Raw genomic sequence first — 13667 nt, 5'->3', positions numbered from 1 at the left:
GAAATGCTGATTCCTAATCAGCGCAGGGAATGCAGCGTGTGACTTTTGCGTCCGTGCTGTTCATTTGCAAATGGGGTATCCTCCATGGCTGTAGTGCCTCTTAGTCTAGCCTGTGCAATAACTACACCCTAAACACCTAAGCCATAGGGTCACCCCAAAGGAGACGCCGCAAAGCCTTTGGGTCCATTATCGAAGCCAACCCTCCTTGAATGAAACTGACGAATCTGGAGTTCAGACTCTCGTCAGGGACCCGTCTTCTAAAATGGCTTGACATAAGCAGAGCGATTCAAACGACGTTTGTTCAGCCGTGCGGGTTGGCCCGTTTGTGCTGCACGGTTCAATAGACCCACTCCATTCAGCTGAAGTTGACAAAGGCCTGTTGCAAGCAAAGAAAGGGATAATAAGAAGGGTCTGAAAAACCAAACTGATTGTGAATATCTAGCTAGTTTATAAATGCAGGAAGGTATTGCAACTGGGCAGTCATGCTGAGCACCCATGTTTCAGGAGGGGCTGAAGGCATCTGTACATGCTCTTTGCGTTATTGTTTTCTGTGCATAACACCATAATGGTTTAAATGAAGGCTTCCAAATACCCATTTAACTTAGATTTAATAAGGCAGCTATTGCATGGTAAGTAAATCCCAGAAACTTCTCGGAGTTTAATAACTGTGTTGTAGGGGAGAGTCTGTTCCAGACTTTATTGTCTTCTTTAATCTAAATGAAGGGCCAGGGTTTCAGAACTGCAATGACCCTGACTGCGCACACAAATCAGGTAATGTCACCGATTCTTTTGCACACCATCACGGTTACTGCACACACAAATTTCACACACATTTTTGCACATGCAATAGTGCATCTCCAGTGGGTGAAAATCTGGCCCTAAATGTGCGTCTGCAAATCATAAATTGAAGGGCTAACATTTCAAAAACGACACAATTCAATCATACATACGAAGTGTGGCTTTGCACTCGAGTTCCATAACCACACACTTCACAGCATGCGGTGAAAATCTAGCCCAAACTGTTACCTGAAACACCAACTCCAGCCTTGATCTCAAATTTTCTCTTCCTTTTGGGAAACTTTGAAGTGAAAATGAGAGTGCAATATATCAGGAAAACCTTTGTACCCAATGACAGCAAATATCATGGTTCAATACGGGGAGAAAATCAATCTCTGGTCAGATTCTTGTTACTGTAGTTCTACATGGTGACTGATTCCTGACTGGAGTCACCTCTGAGGATGATCCAGCCAAAATGGGCACAGGAATTGCTTTCATCCCAGTAGACTCGCGCACATCAGCGCAAATCGTTTGGGATTTTTTTTTCTTTCCGTTCTCTTTGCGGCACCCATTCCATGACATGTCCGAATGTTTCTTGTCAATGCCAGTTATAAGTGCATAAGTGCATTTTGGAAAAAAAGATTTTCAATTTATCACTTGTAACCATATATATAAATATAAATATATATATATATATAAAAGTGTTTATTTGCAAAAAATAAAAAAAAATGTTTTAACAGTAAACTATCTTATAATAAACTCCCAATTTGTGACGATCTGTTCTTTTGTTAATCATAGACAAAGCCTCTGCTTGAGAGTACTGTAATAAATAAATATTAACAACAGCGCCACTGAACACCTAGAAGGGATACATCTATGTACTGTATATATTTAAAAAAAAAAAAAACTGTATCAAATAAATGTTTATTGATTTTTTTTGTAGTTTGGTGTAAGTGAGTTTGTTCACTGAAAGACAAGGGTTATCCTCCAATCAGCATCTTGTGTCCTCTCTCATTTGGCTTGAGTCTCTTGCAGGAACATTGACTGGGTGCTGAAAAGGAACTCTTCCCCCCAGCAGAGAAAATTCTTGTTATTGGGATGAGGTGGTCTGGTTGGGCGTGAGACTGAGCCCATTTGGCTTAAGAGGTGATGTGGCCGAAGGCAAAGTACCCTGGACGGGGACTCACAAGACCCACTTCTGTTCCCACTCTGCCACTGGCTGGTAAGGTGACCTCAGGCAAGTCACTTCACCGTGCAGTGCCTCAGTTTCCCCATCCATAAAATGTGGACAATGCTACTGACTGCCTTTGTAACATGCCTGGAGCTCTGCTGAGGCCAAGTGCTGGTATTATTAAGCAGTTGATTCTGCAAAGTGTTGAGCAGCCTCGGCTCCCCCTATCATCCCCGGGTAGGCACTCAGGTTAAATCTTAATGCTTAAACAGTGGCTAGCTTTTCCTTTGGAATCTTCACCTGCTGGCCTCATGGCTTCTCCTCCCAGCCTGGTGCATGAGTCACGAGTGACTCCCCCCCACGCTAGGAGCTAGATTCCAAACAAGCCGAGAAGGTAGGGCCTGGAGATGATGCATTCACTCTTCTACAGGACAGGCGCTATCTCCAACCGCACCCTGCCTCTGCAAGCCCACCAGAGGTAGGACAGCTTCCCCTTAGCAGATCAGCTGGAGATGCCACCAGACCAGGCCACCTCCTCAGCTTGTTGGGGAATGCAGAAGGTCCTGCGTTTCCCCCATCAGAAGCTTCATACGGGTTCTGTGTCTCTACTAGCTGGAGGGTTATTCATCTGTCGTGCAACATAGGCTCAGCGTGCCTACAATACCACGGGGGCAAAACAAGTTTTCACATGGAGCCTCTCAATATTCCTTGAACTCAAGTCTCCACATGGATGGAACCCACATGCTAAAGCGCCAGTCCAGCTCCCCATAGGGCCCACGCCTTCCTAGCATGAATGGAGCTCTATTAATAGAATATGAAAGTCCAAGTACGGGGGCTATAGACTTTGGAGGTGCTACTATGCTCCTCCATGCATCAAGATCTCGTAGAGAAATTCACAAGGCAGCCTGAGAAGATTTCCTATCTGAGTACTTGAGGGGAGTCCTTTAGAGTTCACAGGTTGCATTACAAAGAGGTAAGCAGATGCGTCCTTCTCTGCACTTATACAAATGGGCCAGGACCCGGTAAGCCTAGATAACTAAACCAGCTTGGGGCAAGCTGCATGCTGGGTAGTTTCCCAGCCAGGGATGCAGGCAGTAAGAGGCATTGCGGCTGGCAGCGGGCACCACACGCTGTCTACATCCTCGGTTTTGTTCTTTTTTAAACACCCTCTCTGTGTTCACAGTACGGGTAGAATAATGAATGGCTCTAGAGAGACCAAGTGACAAGCATTTTCCAGCTGTTCCAAGCCTGCCTGCAAAGCCCACAGCTTGACAGCTGCCCCAGCCTCTCGAGTGTTCAAACAAAAAGCTGTTCTTGGTGAATGAACCTCATTCATCAGCAACTGGGTCATCTGGGCTGAGCCGACGGTTCAAGTTGGTGGCCCTGCATCAGGTGAACAGAACCTGAATGCTGCCCCTCAGGAGGCAGATCAGAGGGATGTGCTCTTGGCAGGCGGGGGGTCGTTTCTTTGCTTGGCCAGGGTGGGGATGTGGATAATGAACACATCTCTCTCTAGCCCAGCGCTGGCTGCCAGCTCCTCAGCTGGGACAAGTGCCAATGAGGCAAGAACTCCTGTCGTTCTTTCAGGAATAATAGAGTCGTGCTGATCACTGCACAGCAAAAAACAAAAGGCCACACTACTCTGTGAGGCCCATTGGTTTAACCCGCTCGGCACTGAAGCGAGAGGTTTCTAGGAACTCGGGCCAGTTCAGCCAGACCATCAGGCACAGCCAGCTGGTCCCTGTATTAGACCTGGATGTTCTCCAGCTGCAGGTCCCATCCCCAGCAACCCCCACCGGACTAAATTTCCCCCCCTGGCCTTGAGAACAAGCCTCTGCACCAGTCCTGGTGCATCACTGCTGTCCATGCCCCAGGCCAGGGGTGGCCAACCTGGGGCTCCAGAGCCACATGCGGCTCTTCAGAAGTTAACGTGCGGCTCCTTGTCTAGGCACCGACTCCAGGGCTGGGGCTACAGGCGCCTACTTTCCAATGGGCCGGGGGGGTGCTCACTGCTCAACCCCTGGCTCTGCCATGGGCCCTGCCCCCACTCCACCCCTTCCTGCCCCCTCCCCTGAGCCTGCCGTGCCCTCACTCCCCCGCCTCCGAGCCATGAAACAGCTGATCAGGAGGTGCGGAGAGGGAGGGGGAGGCGCTGATTGGCGGGGCTGCCGGTGGGCGGGAGGCGCTGGGAACAGGGTGGGGGAGCTGATGGGGGGCTGCTGACGTATTACTGTGGCTCTTTGGCCATGTACATTGGTAAATTCTGGCTCCTTCTCAGGCTCCGGTTGGCCACCCCTGCCCCAGGTAACCAGGCCCCCTGAACAGTGCAAGGCCTAGGCTGTGGGTTAATGCACCCGTAACGGACAGGTTTAGGGGAGGTCTTAGGCCTAGTCTTGCTTCCATTGAAATCAATGGGAGCTTGGCCATTGATGTCAATGAGAGCCGGATTAGGGCCGCAATGCGGCACACGGGTACGCTGACAACATGAGGAACTGCTGCCCTGTGGAAGGCTGCTCCCAAGACGTGGGCCGAAAGGATCAGCGAATCCCTCTGGTAACTGGGAGATTTATGATCTCTGGCTACTAGGGGAAGAGGAAAGAGCTCAGGTCTCCTGAATTTTGACCCCCCTGACTCAGCTCCTTCTCTGAGGGAACTATTCTCTCTGGGGAGATGAGGGGAGGGGGCATGGAGTAGGAATCACCATAGAAACCCATCCTCTTTCCACTAGAAGGAAGGTCAGTGTTAAACCGGGGTCAGTTTAGTGATCAGCAGACTCACCTCCCTCAGTGCAGACATACATTTCCACCCATCACCTTGATTTAGCTGGTTGAGGTTAAGTCTGGGGGAGACGCATCTGATCTTGACACGCCAGTCCCTATGTCAGGCTTCCGCATGCTGTATTTCAGTCAGAGCCCCCAAAGGTTTTCATTCATGAAAATCTCCTGGGAATATGCACGTGCAATTCCTTTCCAGCCACTGGATGGAGCTGTTGTTATTCGAAACCTCTCCTGGTTCCGTTAGCCCCCCGCCCCCTGGCTCTGGGTGATGCTCCCAGGCGGCTCTGATCCAGCACAAAAATAGAAAGTTGAGACCTCGGGCAATGTTCTTCCCCACCTGAGAGGGAAAATGGGGATCACTAAAATAAGACATGGGAATGTGGCCATGTGTTTCCATGGACAACGCCTCCCACTCTGCCAGAGAGCAGCGGATAGTTTCCATAACCAGGCAGCTTTCCTTCAGTCCCTTGTGACTGGGCCAGAGCTGTGAATATAAACAGCAGAGGAACTTTCAACCAGCTGCAGGAGGAAAGGCAGGCTCATGACTGTTAAATCCCCAGTTCATCTGGGAGACTCAAACGTGCTCAGATGGCAAAACTCCCCGTTTGGCCCTCTCATGAGTAAAACTGAAAAGCCCTCAGTCTCCTTTCAGGGAGCATTTGCCTGGCTAGATGATTGCTAATCCCAGATTCACTTTGGTTTCTCGCCATACTAGAGCTACTTAATGTTAGGCCCCGATCACTCCCCTGCACCTGCCCAAAGCCTCATTAAAGTCAACTATGGGGTGCAAGGGTCCCCTGTCCACAGACCAATTGCAGGAGATGCACCCATGTTTGCATGAGCTTGTTTAGCAATAGGCATAGCAAGGGCAGGCTCTGGATAAACTTCCTCCATATAGTTCTGCTCACGCACCTTAACTCTGGCTTGCAGCATCATTTGCTTTACACTAGCAGGTCATGGCCTCTCTAACGCAGACATTGCCAGCTGGGTTTAACGGTGTGGTGTTTTGGTGATGTGCACAACTGGGAGCCAGGATGAGACTCAAATGCATTAGTACTTGTCTTCTGTGGGAAGAGCTGAACTCAGATCGCTAGAGATGACAGGATATTGCACCAGACGACTGCACCAGCTACTCCACCAAGGTCAAGACAATTGGTCAGAGGGGCAAATCGTGACCCCTGCTGCTTCTGAATTTTGTGAGCTGGACCCATCTCTGGCATGAACTGTAAATATATATATGTGGTAGTCAGTCTAAAGCAATGCTCCACCACCCCCATTTCACTTCCAGGTGTATGGTGTTACCTGGCCCTTGCAAAGTCCTTGCTTAAGTGTTCACAGCAGCTGGGGACACCAAAGATGTAAGAATGAGACCTGCCTGTAGGATCAGGTTTAGATTGCCAATAAAGTCCTCGTCACTTTCTAATGCCTTTTTTGGCAGATCACCAAACAGGCAGCAGAGTTAGTCAAATCTCCCTTAACGCAGCAGTTTGCCAACAAATCTGTGAGTTGGACCAATGAAATGAGGCTAAGGCCTTCTTTGACAGGGAGATTAGGAACGTGTAAAGCAAGCTGGAGGATTTTCTGCATCGGCCCTTTCCCTTACCCCCTCCAAAACACAAGCCATCCTGAATTACACCCCGTGCAGCCCACAAATTCAATGGGGATGTAACTCAGTGCAGATCTGGATCTAATAATATCTATATTGTGCCAGGTTCCATTGCACCATGTGGCATTCACCTTGGTGAGTATGAGGCCAGGCAACCCTCCAGTGAAGAAGGGAGATGGCACTTTTGCCTTCTCAAGTGTCTACAAAGGGTCAATAATTCACTTAAGTCTCAGGCAGTTCAAGAATGCAAAAGGCCAAGAATGTGCACAATGCCATGGGTAAGCAAGTGCAGCAGATCTGCAGCTCCCCTCCCTGTGAAATTTGCATTGTTGAGCCAGTTCCTTTCTGAACTTAGCATTGTTTGCACACATCTCTCCTTTAGCCTTCTCTGCCACTAATGCTATTAATGACTCAGCCAACAGCTGCACCTCGTGCTGGAGAGAAGGAGAGAAAGCAAGTGCTCTTGTCTGTTCTCTCAGCCTTGGCTAATAGTGTTTGTGTTTCAGGGGCTGCTGGAAGATGTTATAATCACTATTTTCTATTTAAGTGCATTGGGGCAGGGAACCCAAGGGTTTTCTTGCTCCTGCATTGGGCCAGGAGGGGAATGTCTTTTTTTAGTTACTGCCTAGTCACAGAAGAAAAGCAGTCTTTGCTGTGTGGATGGCACAGCCATGTTGCTGTCAAAGGGACATTTTACCCTTTCACGTTCTTTTCTGTTCCAGTATTTTCTTCTGTCCCTTTTGAGTCTCGAGTCGCATTCATTCAGATTTGCAACTGTTTGTGGGAGAAGGCATTCCAGTAACCTTTGTGATCATGGAAAGAGAAATCTAATGCCCTGATCCTGCAAAGCCATGTGCTTAGTTCTACACACTGTGTCTTCAATGGGACCACTCCTGGGATGTAAATTCCACAGAATTCTTTGCAGGATCAAAGCTTCCTAACAATCAACCACATTATCTACCATCTGCTAATTCAGTTATGACAGCTAATGTATGCATCATTTCTGCATGAGCTAATAAATAAAATACACCTGAAGAGTGCCGAGATCAGTGATAGGCTTGAAGGAGGAATTACTGAGTGGAATTCTATGACTTGAGACCAGACAAGATGATCGCCATGGCCCCTTATGGCTTTAAAAATCTATGAAGGCTCAGAATGGAACCCAAGTTCTGACGCTTAATTTAATAATACAGTAGCTATTTGTGTTAACCCACCGCTGGTCACACACAATAGTCTAAGAATATACCCAGCTCACGTGACTTAACTTCCTTATAGGACTTGCTGCGAGAGCTGCCAAGTCTCACCCATCTGGGGAGGGAAGCTCATTGCTGATTACTGTTGAGGCAGTTTTTAAAAGCGCTCTCAGCACTGAAGGAATGTGCAGCGTGCCACCGAAGCATGTTAACTCTCACATGCAATTTTGGGAGATCTCCCTTTTCCCCAGTTTTTCCCGTTTACCACAGGGCCTGGTTGTTGACTTAGCACATGGTATAAAGTTATATAGCTCCAGCATTTAGCAGGGCTACGATTTTGGAGGCTCACTGGTAAGTAGCTCTAGTATTTTGCAGGCCCGGTGTCCTCTCCCTCTAATATTTTGCAGGCGGACGGCTCTGGCATTTTGCAGGCTCGCTAGTGCACGCTCTGGTCCTTTGCAAGCTCTTTTTACATTTAAACCCACCACAGGGCTTTGTGTGTCCAGCAGCATCCATCTCCTTCCTCTGCACCCCATGACCTCCAACCCGCCCTTTCAGTTTCCTTTCCTTGCACGGTCGTTAAGTTTCCTCCCCTGCAAAAAAAAAAAAAAAAAAAAAAAAAAAAACTACGACTCCCATGATGCAAAGGGCTCCCACCCTTCCGGCGAGTTGTAGTCCACCCATGGGTTCCTCGCCTCCGGGAGTAGCGCGTTCGCGCCCGCCTGTGAACTACAACTCCCATGAAGCCCTGGGGCGCAGGGAGCGTCCCGCCCCAGCCCCTCTCCCAACAGCTGATCGCGAGGCGCGATGGCTGCAGCCGCCGGTGATGGTGGGGGAGAGGGAGTGAATGAGGAGAGAGGAGCGCCAGGAGACGGCAGGTAACAGGGCCCACTGGGGAGCCAGGGGCGGCCCCTGGGGGCTCTTTGGGGTGCAGGAGGGGGGTGTTTCTGTGGCTTGTTTGCGCCGGAGTCGGTTGCCAGGGCAAGGCTGGTAGGGCTGGAGTCCAGGCAAGGCAGGACAAGCTCCCCTGAGCTCTCCAAGGGGAAGGCTTCAAGATGCATCCACTTTGCCCCTGCAGTTTGCTGTGGTGGGGGCTTTCTGAGGAGCCCCGGGGCGCGGTGGATCTGTCTCTTCTGCATGGGCATTAACCGTCTCCCCGGCACTCCCAGGGGGCAGGATTTGCCCTAGGGAGCTTGTCCAAGCTTTCCCTTGCGTCTCTGGCTTGCAAGGTGCTGTGCACCTGAGCTGGCTGCATTTCAGTGGGGCAGCATGGAGAGCATTTGGAAAGCGCCCTGGGGATACTTCAGGGTGAAAAGTGTTTGTGTTTCCACTGCCCTGTACTGGGCTGAATCAGGCCTGCTCAGCTGCCTGGGTGTCAGAGGCCCTACCTTGCTAGTAGAGATTCTTCTTCAACTCAAGAATCTGGGGCTAGTACAGGAGATCTGAGTTCAAACTCAGCTCTCCGCATGAAGCTCCAAATGCCTGTGATGAGCTCTGTGATAACGGTGGTGTGCTCAGTGGGCTTCATGCTTTTTGCAGGGGTCACTATTCAGAACCATACAGTTTTACATTATGACAGGTTTCAGAGTAGCAGCCGTGTTAGTCTGTATTCGCAAAAAGAAAAGGAGGACTTGTGGCACCTTAGAGACTAACCAATTTATTTGAGCATGAGCTTTCGTGAGCGACAGCTCACTTCATCGGATGCATTCAGTGGAAAAAATGAAATCCACTGAATGCATCTGATGAAGTGAGCTGTAGCTCACGAAAACTTATGTTCAAATAAATTGGTTAGTCTCTAAGGTGCCACAAGTCCTCCTTTTCTTTTTACAGTGTAAATGATAGCATGATATGCCCTGCACTCATTAGGGAATAGTGTGGTACCCTTAATTACTTGCAAATCTCAACTGTAAATATTTAGAGGTGACCAGTGTACGCATCACAGACTGCTCTTGCAAGGGTTATAAAATCTGCAGTTTGTTCTTCTGGGGTGAAATTCTAAACCCTCTCCTGCCCTGTCCTCCCCCCACCAAAGTCAATGTCAAAACGCCCACTGACTTCAGAGAGGTCAGGATTTCACCTGATGTTTATAAACACAACTGGAACCTTTCTGCACTTGTGAAATCTTTATCTGTTGCTATCTTGAAAACTGTGAAAACGATCTCTGTGTTAAACTCTTTCAGTGAGGAAAGATTCTAAGTGGGTGTTAGTTTCACACACCTCAACATTAGCAAAGGGTTCTAGTCTGCATACACAAAACCAAGGAATTAGTCACTTTCCTTCTTGTTGCTTTGTAAAATGGTCAACAGATTAAACTGCCCTGAGGATTAGCTTTCTGGAAAATATTAAAGTTTAGCTGTTTGCAAATCATGTGTGCTTTTGCACGTATGCACACACCCCTTCCAAATATCCTGCACTGCAAAAAGTGTCTTAACATTTGCCATCTTGGAAAAGACGTGTGTATATTTTTTCCCTACTCACATAACAGAAAAATGGGTGGATGGATTTTCCTCAAAATTTCTTAAAAAAAAAAAAAAATTCTTTGGTCTGAGACCATGCATGGAATATACCCGCTCTAGCGGTGAAATGTTCAGAACTCTATGATGAGTGTCTACAAACGATATTTATAATAAATGCTGCAAAGTAACGCTTACTACAGTGCAGTGTACCCTAGTCTAGTGTTTCGAGCAAACCCCTGGGGATGTCCCGAGTTCCCATGTGTTTTGCTCCAAATTAGTCAGCCACGTGATGTGTGACTGTGGGCAAGTCACTAAGGCCAAATCTTTTGAACTTGGGGGCTTAGGTTTTTCAGAGACGGTGAACGCACTGATTTCCAGTTGAGGCTGTGACAAACAGACCACTTACTTGGGGGGAAAGAGAGATTCAGGCCCTGACGTTGGAAAACATTGCCCTTAACCTTTTGGTGCCTCAGTTTCATCAACTGTCAAATGGGGCCTATGAACACAATGAGTTTACCAGAGGAAGGAAGTGCATTACTGAGTAATAGCTAGAGAAGCTGATGAGTAGTTGGGTTGTACAACAATGGCTGTTTTAACCAGGTAGTCGGGTATCAGTTACACTGACCTCATGGTTTCCTGTGTCCAAGCTGTCAGAAATGCAAAAATGAACAGATCATAAACTGTGGTGAGAAGGGTGCATTATTTTTGAACTTCATGGAGCTTTGATAATCAAAGTTATTAACAGAGGATAAACAAATGTGCGTGTGTTATTCCACGGTGCCTGGTTCTCCTCTGTTATACCGGGGTAGGGGAATAATGATTCCATCACACTCAAGGGAGTCACTCCAGTGGAAATGCGGTGTATGTTTGTGGCGGGTCGGGCCCCTGATTTTTCAGTGAATGGAGCTCCTTTCGATGATTTGCCTTATATAAACACTCCTTGCTGGCCAGGCGTGGGCTCTCTTCTCTGCTAGCAGCAGTGATTCTGCATTTTTTCCCCGTGGGCATGAATTTTGCATTCAAGTTGCTTCATGATTGTGGCATGGTGTTGCCATAGAAGGAAGTGGTGGTACCGTTGACCTCTGTTGTGGTATTTAAATATTTGGACATTTACCATTAGGGGGTGCTAGTACCATCCCCATAAACGTGTCCGGAGCCGCAGATTAAGGTGCTGCTGCTGGTTATACTCTAGAGTGGAAACTTTTTAACTCTTTGGACTCTGGAGCATTTTCATCCTGTGCAACTGGTGATCCGGACTGGCTGTACCAGCGGCTCTGCCAGTGTCGGGAGTTGGGTCCTGCCTCTCACCAGGAGAACGGGACTCTGTCCCTATCTCCCTTTCCCCGTTCTTGGGGCAGGTTAGCACTGCACGCACCAAGCCACAGTTACGTGTCTCGCTCTGGTGGTCGTGGCGGTGGGAGGATGCAGAACGCTACTTCCGAGCTCCTCCCTTCTGCTCCTGGGCTGAAGCTGCTGCTCTGATGAGCTGGCGGGGGCCAGGGAGGGCTGGGGGAAGGACTCCGCTCCCTTTTTGTTGTTAGGGAGGCTCAGTGAGGGAAGAGGCGCGTCTACCCTGTCAGTTCTGCACACACAGCTCAGGGCTCAGCTTTTTGCTAGGCGAGGCAGAGCGCTTCAGTTCTTGGTCCCAATCACGAAAACGATTATTTACTTTTGCCAGTTATGCTTGCGGGTTACAGCCCTGCTTTCTATTAGCCTCATGCATCCTTGTGAGGAGTTTGCCCCACCAGCGTAACTACGACAACGTGGTTACACCGGTGCACGTTTCTCTAATGTAGGTGAGGCCCCAGTCTGATGGGCACCCAGCAGCTGCGTGAGAGGAGTTCAGGGGACTTGCATGTGTCCTTTAGACTCTTTGGTTGTTTGCTGATGTGTCTCTTACGCACCCACCCTGGAGCAGAGGCTCCTGTGTGCAGAGACAAAGGTGGGTGTCCCTCTCTAAGGACGAGAGGCCCTTCATGCTTTGTGCTGATGGGGCTGACATGGAGAGAGATGGGTGTGACGAGAAGGATCAGAGGTGGCTTCTTCCTCAGTGTTAACGCAGCCCAGGAGTCTGAGCAGGCGGCAGGGCTATAGTCCGGCCGGTGGTTAGTCTCAGAGGCCTTCTCTCGCTGTCATTTCACCGGCAAATCAGCCTCGCTCCACCAGGCTCAATGGAGCTGTGTCAGTTTGCACCAGCTGAGGATCTGGCCCTGACAAACGCATAAGGTCCCAAATGGCTTGGAGTCGTGGTGTACAATTGTTTCAGTCTGGTGGGGGGCTGTCCTTCAGATCCCGAATCTCTCTCTCTTCTCCCCCTCCCCCCCCACTCTTTTGGATTGTGACATCCACCACTCTGTCATGGAGGGTCAGTAGAAGAAATAAGTGAGACAGGGTTTATACAGGACGTAGTGTGTTCTGCCAAGCCAGCGGTGTGAGCCAATGCTACATTCATAGCAGGGCCCACTATAACTGGTTCACGCACACAGGCCCTTATCCTGGAGTTGGATCTACGTGGGTGGTCGCCTGCTAGGGTCATGTATGGACACGAAGGCCCACATGGATCCAGTTGTAAGACTGGGGTCATGGTGACCAAAAGAGAAAGAATCCTGGTTCATTTCAGCTTTATCCTAAAAATTAAAGGAAAAATAAATGATTAGCATTTTCCCAAAATCTGCATGAACGTGCTGGAATGAAGGCAAATTGGGAAGACATGACTCTAGCATTTATATTGAGTGCATGTCCTATTATGATAATGTCTGGGCCATTTTAATAGTCAGTGTGCAACGCCAGACACAGACCATCCCTCACTTCTATGAACACCCCTCCCTCAGCATCTGTATTTCACTTACACCCACCCAAGGGCCGTTGGGCTCTCAGTCATAGAACTAATATAATATAGACATGATGACCAGTATCTTACACTCGGACACCGCTTGTGAGGCCAGCTAAGAGCAGAGTTGCTGTGCTCCCATCAGCCTAACCAGCTGTAAAGGGAAGTTCACAAGCATCTGAAAGATACGCATGCTGAGGAGACCCAGGGATTGTTTAAAGAGGGTCAAGGAACAGTGGGGCGAAATTAACAAGAGAACCTGTTTCAAATCTCTTTTAAATCTGCCTTCTTTGATTTTCACAACTAACCCGTTGCCACTGCTGGATGAATCGACTGGAGGAAACGTGGGTGCTTCTGACGCAGGTTGCCAGCTCTGATTATTGTATTGTATCGCTATATTTAGGGGAGGGAGGGCTTCCAAGTCCCAGGTCTTCGACCTCATTCTCACTTGCTTGCGTTAGAGTCTCGGCTTGCATTTCTTTTTAAAAGTAAGTTTCTAGCCCTTCTGGGCCACATCTACACCGGAAGCACATTGGCAGTAAAGGAATATCGGTATAGGATGGAAGCAAAGCTCTTCCTAGTGTGAATGCAGCTATATTGCTTGGGGTGGACAGTGCTGTTGATCATTCCTTTCAGACTCTTCCTGAAGGTCCGCGAGCTCTTTGGAAGGCAGTCTATGTTGCCAGAAAGTGCAGTCCTTAGAACTGCCTTCAGACTAGATTTGATTTGATGCACTCCTCTTGTGGACTGCCACTGAGTCTTTCTTCAGAGTCCGAGACGATTTGCAAAGATGGAAAATGTTGTTCTTGGCATACTTTTAAAACAACCACAGCATAGAATGAAGAAAGGCGATTTTG

At 48.6% G+C, this 13667-nt stretch overlaps 1 protein-coding gene across 1 annotated transcript in view; it reads left to right on the top strand.

Moving 5' to 3' along the window:
- The first annotated feature begins 8289 nt into the window (after positions 1-8289).
- Positions 8290-13667, top strand: part of UCKL1 (uridine-cytidine kinase 1 like 1) — a 41205-nt gene continuing 35827 nt past the window's right edge. Inside the window, exon 1 of the mRNA XM_084646034.1 lies at positions 8290-8402. Coding sequence (XP_084502160.1) covers positions 8332-8402 — 71 coding nt within the window. The 5' untranslated portion in view covers positions 8290-8331. The remainder of the gene's footprint in view (positions 8403-13667) is intronic.

This window comes from Lepidochelys olivacea, assembly GCF_965140295.1.
Source record: "Lepidochelys olivacea isolate rLepOli2 genome assembly, chromosome: 13".
NCBI lineage: Eukaryota > Metazoa > Chordata > Testudines > Cheloniidae > Lepidochelys > Lepidochelys olivacea.
This window is presented reverse-complemented; position numbering and strand designations above follow the sequence as displayed.